The sequence below is a fragment of the Alligator sinensis genome, unplaced genomic scaffold (genome assembly GCF_000455745.1).
Source record: "Alligator sinensis unplaced genomic scaffold, ASM45574v1 scaffold633_1, whole genome shotgun sequence".
Classification (NCBI taxonomy): Eukaryota; Metazoa; Chordata; order Crocodylia; family Alligatoridae; genus Alligator; species Alligator sinensis.
In genome coordinates this window covers 140,336-146,335 of record NW_005842280.1, presented here as the reverse complement: position 1 = coordinate 146,335, position 6,000 = coordinate 140,336, and the positions used below count along the sequence as shown (strand labels likewise).

The window sequence follows — 6,000 nt, the reverse complement described above, 5'->3', positions numbered from 1 at the left end:
TTCCCTTTGCCTCTGGGGAATCTCATTTGCACGCACAAATTCAAGTTCTGTTTCTGTGCTGGCAACTGACAGACCCATCCCTCTTTCCCAGACCAGTTTCTCTCTCTAGACTCAGTCTCTCAGACATCTTATAAATTTCAATCCATCAACTCACGTGGCTAAAAAAGAGTCATTAATCCCCTTGCCCAAAGTGCTCCCTACTGCCTCCTTTCTTGGTGACCAAGGACAATCCCACCCTCCTGATGGTCATTCAGGCCCAAAACCTTGGCATCATTTGCAATACAGACCTCTAATTCCTCACTTTAAGGTTACGTTTACATTTTGCAGATTTTTTTTTCTCATTAATACCCTTACGATACAGCCTCTGCCCATACAAAGAAGGGCAACCAAAATGATCAGGTGTATGAAGTAGCTGCCACACAAAGAAAGGCTAAAAGCCGGCTAGGGTTCTTCAGTTTGAAAAGAGAAGCCTGAGAGGGGAAACAGAGGCCTATAAAATCATACAGGGTGTGGACCAACTGAAGATGAAACTATTATTTACCAAGTCCCAGAATACTAGAACTAGGGGCACTCACTCAAATTAGCATAAGACAGTTTTAAAACAAGAGAAAGCCCTTTTTTCCACAGCACAAAAAGTGAACTTGTGGACTTCATAACCACAAGAGGTTGCAGAGGCAGATAGTACAGCCAGGTTCAGAAAGGGACTACACAAATTCATGGATAGACTTCTTAATAGTGCTACTAAACAGAACAGTCAAGATGTATTGTCTGGTATCTCTGAACTAATGACAGTGGATGCCAGGATGGTATGACAGAATGGATCACTCTAGATAACCCTGTTCATGTGTTTTCCCTCTCAAACATCTGCTACTGCCATTGCTGAAGACAGGATACTGAGCTAGATGCACCATTGTTTGACCCAGTAGGGCACTTTCTTCTGCTGTGTTCTTTCCTTCCAACCACATGGCTGAGATGCCTTTCTACACTGTTGTCATCTTGCATCTTAATGACTGCAACAAGCTTTTTCCTGGCCCTGCAAATGCAGTCTTAAAATCATAGAAAAGTAGAACAAGAAGAAACCTGAGGACATCATCTAGCCCAAACCTTTGCCTAAAGCAGGATCATTCTTATCCAAACCACCCTAGGTAAGTGTTTGTCTTGTTTGTTTTAAGAACAGATAACCCTCTGGTGCATCTACAAGACATGATGCCCCAAAACAATCAGAAACCGCTCTAACTTGTCACAGGTAAAGCAGTGCACTGTAAGGATATGAGCAGTTTGTTAAAATACCTTTGAGAGATCCAAGGAAGAGGACCATGCCTGCTACCCCTACAGTACATGCCAATCTGATCGTGGGGTAAAATTCCTTCCTGATCCTAATGTGGTGATTAGTCTGACCCTGAGTGGAGGAGCAAGATCTTCTACCCAAAAACCTCAGGGATTTTTTAAGTCCCAGCTGGAGCACTGGCACACCTAATCAAACTCTCCAGCCTGGGCTGCAGCCAACACTCAATACTTCTGAGGAAGGCAAGAAAAACTCCTGACACCCATAGCATGTGGCAACTGGCAGAGTCAAGAAGCACAGGAAAACAAAACTCTCCATTCTGCTCTACAACCTGGGGACTGCAAACACAACTCCGTGCATCAAAACCCTTCTCCCCCATTGTCATCCCACTTCATCATAAACTTATTTTATTCTTATTGGCTAACCAGGATTTCCCCAAATACTGGGTGACCAAAAGCCATGGTTGCACATATCCCTGGCAGTAATCATTTAGGAAAGTAGAGCCTTTTCCTACAACAAGAGTATCTTTTACACAAAATAAATCACTGACAGTTTTTCTTTCTTTATTCCTCTGTGACGAGACTGCTTTTGAAATCATATATGTGTTCTTGACAAGGTTAAATACTAAAAAGACATTGTGCCTTCCTTTTTTCTCTACCAGGAAAAAACAATCTCTTGTTATTGATCTTTCCTTGAAAGAAGAGAAGCTGCAACTCCCATGCATCAACTGCCTAAGGGAGAACGGTGGAAAGCAGGAAGCTGCTTAGGGCTACCAGCAGCTTCCTGGCCAGTCTGCACTGCATCATCTACCATGTTTTACAGCAAGCAGGGACTGCTGTTGCATATCAGAGATGTGTCCTGCTTCTTTCGTCCCCGGTATGCCCCTACTTTGGGGCAGTACTGGTGCTAGAGCTGGGTCTTGCAGCTTAAAGTCCCTCTTGCCAGGAAAGTTCTCTCTTGGGTGGCTACAGCCAATTTGTGGCTTACTGATCCATGTAAGTGGTGCTTTGGGTGCTGACAAGACACCAGAATCTTGCCTAGTGTATTCTGATTCTCCGAGTACCAAAAGATTCACCGTTTGCTTCTTTTTGGGTACAGGTTGGAAATGATGGTTACACTCAGACAGGCAACTGTCTCATATATACATACAGTCCTGTTTCTAGGAACAGTTGAGAAGCAAAGATATGAGACAGAGTGAGAAGAAACCTTGCCCTTTACTAAATTGTAAACATGTAATCTTCAGTAACACCACAGAACTAAATGGCCTACTAAAGGCCATGCTGTGCATTTCAGAAAGTACTTTCAGACTCTGAACTAGAGGAGACTCCATTGTGTTTATTAAAGTATTAGTTCTAGATGTGTTTGTTTTGTTGCTAGATCTCAGCAGACACTGATTTTATGTGAAAGCAGTGGCTAGAGTACTAACTTAATCTGCACTTTGCACTTCTTATGAAGAGATTGTAAGCAATCTTACTAACATTTACTATGCATTACAACACCAGATGAAGAAAGTAAGACTGCACAGAGCGGGATACTGAGGTATAAACAAACTAAGAGCCTAGCCCAAAGTTATACAGGGAGCAAATTGCAAACATGAATGACAAGAATTCCAAATCAGATCCATGCAGTACGTTTTGTTTACAGAAAAATACTTTAGGATATTTTGTACCATTTAACTATTGAAGTAGAAAGTATAAAATATTACATAGGACTGCATTCATTTTTCCCCCTGTATTTCAATACAATAGGATGGGGGTGCTCAATCTCTGGCCTGCAGGCCAAATGAAGGCATGGAATGGTGAGGGAGCAAAGACCATTAATACTGCCACCCTCCCATGCTGCCAAATTCCATTGCCCTCTCCCACCACACAGCCAGATTGAAGCTGAGGCACCCCCTTACCTCAACACAGCAGAACAGTGGCTGGGCCATGCCCTGTCCCTCCATGCAGCTGAACTGGAGCTGGGCTGCCCTTTGCCCCTCTCTAAGCAGTTGGATAGACCCTGCTGCACCTACCCAGGCACTAGATGGGAGGCAACCAGCTGGATCTGGCACTGCACATTCAGCCTGCCAGAGAAATAGATTGAGCACCACTATCATGGGGCAGGCAATCACAGAGATTTAGGGCTGAAGGTAACTTCCAGAGGTCACCTAGTTCAACCCCTTGCTTGAGGCAGGATCATCCCTATCAAAACCATCCTTTGCTTTCTCTACCCAAATCCACTGCTTAACCTCTTGGCAAAACTATACAGTCAACCCTAACACAAAATCAAAGACAAACACCTTAACCTGCCACAGGTAAAGTAGTGGGACCATGGAAGAAGCAAAGGTTGTTAATATATGCTCAAGGAAGAAGACCACCTCCCCTGCTAGAGAGGAAGTCAGTCCCCCCACCTCTAGAATTTTACCCCATGATTGGGATATGGACTACTTTCTGACCCTAAATATGGCAATCAGCCTGATCCTGAGCAGAGGAGCAAGAGCCGCTAGCCAGGAGCCTTTAGGTTTAAATCCCAGCACCACTGACACACCCAAATCAAAGCCCCAAGCCTTGGCTGCAGCCAATGCCCAGTGCCTCTGAGGAAGGCTTTAAAAAAAACAAAACACCCGGACATGTAGCAGCAGAGGTAAAAAAATCCCCTCCCGGCCCCATGCAGCCATCAAGATTTTATACGTGTTTTGTTATGTTAGTGAGAGTTTTGGATTTGACTCGGTGGCAGAAATCAGTGTAAGTAATTACAGGTATCGGTATTAAGAAAAATAATCAAAAATGTTAAAAAGGGGGGGAAAGGATTTTTTGTGGGTGCTATCTTTTATTGGACCAATTGTGTCATTAAGACAGACTTATTACTCGATATTAAATATAGAGGAGGATTCTTCGTTAATCTGGCTGTCATTAAAAATGGTCCCTTTTAGTTTTAGTAGATGACAAGGATAATACTGGGAGGAAAGGGGGGGGAGGGGAGCAGAAATTCATCATTATTCTAAAAAGAGTAAAGAAAATAAGTAAAGAAATCATTTTACTCAAAATCATAGTGTGCTTATCCTGGGTTATTTGTACCTTAATACATACTTGTATAGAAACTTACCAGCATAGTGGTAATTTGCCAAAGGATGACACTTCGTTCTTTCTTGCTTCTTCAAAAGGAGCATCTCTAGAGTAGCCTATGTAAGATAAACATGGCAGTCAGAATTAAAATTCCTAATTCATTCCTACATATAACTCTGCTCAGAACAAGCAAAGCAAGCATTCCAGTGTGAGGCACAATACAATATCAGTTGTTTTTCTACTTCTTAATATTAAACTTGTCTTTAAATTACAAGTCCCAGTTGGGCTGCATCTGCTGTAAGAATTCAGTCATGCAACCCACTAATGCTGGCAAGAGTAAGGTATTGTTTGGGGATAGAGGATACTATTTGGGAGTGGGGGAATCCTACCAGTCCCCCGAAGCACAAACGTATCCCAAAACACTTTCAAATGGCCTGAAATTATCTGGCTGTGCACACAGATAATAAATTATATTATACTCAGTTTGAAGTGTGACTTTTTCTATTTGTCTGCATCACAGTGGTCACAACAGGGCACTACCACCTCCAAACTGCTGCATTCACTAAGTGCCCTACCTAGATGACAACAATGGGCAATAAGTAGTACAATAACGCTCTAAAAGAATACCAACTTGAAATGTTTACCTATTAGCAAAGAAAGGAAGGGACTGTTTTCCAGAACATATGGCCCCTATTTATGCTATCACTATCGTACAATCAAAAAGCTTTACCTATTGCAAAATCTAAATCCATTTGATAGAACTTGATTCCCAAATTGCAGAGATTAAAAAGAAAAGGAATTTATTTCTTCAGCTTCTTGTCTTACCATAACATCTCCTTTGGCCTCAAAGAGGGAGTGCAAAGCATACTCTGAATTAGTTCCTCCACCAGGTAACACACTTGAACAACACATATTTAAGAGGGTGTCCACTGTCAGAAACAAATAAAAACAATGCTGTTAAATATTGTTACATTACCCTGATAGCCAAAACTGAGGATTTGATAAACCCAGTTCCAGATGCAGAATAGAAGGCTCTCATTCCAAATTAAGGCAACTGAAACACACATTGCACTTTTCTATTTCTCAAATGCATCAATTAAAATGAATCAAACGTTAAAATATTTGTAACCTTTTCAAGTTAAACAATATAGTATGCAAATAAAAAGGGGGAGAGGGGAATTTCCCCCTTCCGCCCTTCAGAGAGAGTGATCTGAATAAAGATTTCAGTCATCAAAATATAGTACCTTTTTGTTGGAAGTCTTTATTTTCCAGTTCTGGCCATGGCTTCCAAACTAAAGTTGCCTTGTGCATGTCTTTCTCTATTAAAGATTCATCTTGTAGATCAGGGATATCAGCCTGGAATCGTGAACCAATATTGATTCGTCTGTAAATCAAAAAAAAGATTTAAGAAGCTCTTGGCTACAAAACTGACAAAGAAAACAAGTTATCTTTTCATCATGCAAAACGAAGTATAAATTGTGTCAGAGCATTTTACACAATCCCATATTCAGTCAATCTGGGACTCTTCATCTTGAGGAAAAGGAGGCTGAGAGGGGACCTGGTAGCAGCTTACTGCTACACTAGAAGAGTACATCAAGGGCTCAGTGAGCAACTGTTCACCAGGATACCCGAGTGGAAAACCAGTAGTAATGGCCACAAACCCCTGGA

At 41.8% G+C, this 6,000-nt stretch overlaps 1 protein-coding gene across 6 annotated transcripts in view; it reads right to left on the bottom strand.

Annotated features, from left to right (window-relative positions):
- The window catches only part of TRERF1 (transcriptional regulating factor 1), a 103,428-nt gene that overhangs the window by 12,336 nt on the left and 85,092 nt on the right, over nt 1-6,000 (bottom strand). For all 6 annotated transcript variants that reach the window (XM_014521965.2, XM_014521966.2, XM_006027969.3 and 3 more), the window contains 3 exons: nt 5,577-5,716; nt 5,158-5,261; nt 4,373-4,448 (listed from right to left, as the gene is read on the bottom strand). In XM_014521965.2, coding sequence (XP_014377451.1) covers nt 4,373-4,448; nt 5,158-5,261; nt 5,577-5,716 — 320 coding nt within the window. The remainder of the gene's footprint in view (nt 1-4,372; nt 4,449-5,157; nt 5,262-5,576; nt 5,717-6,000) is intronic.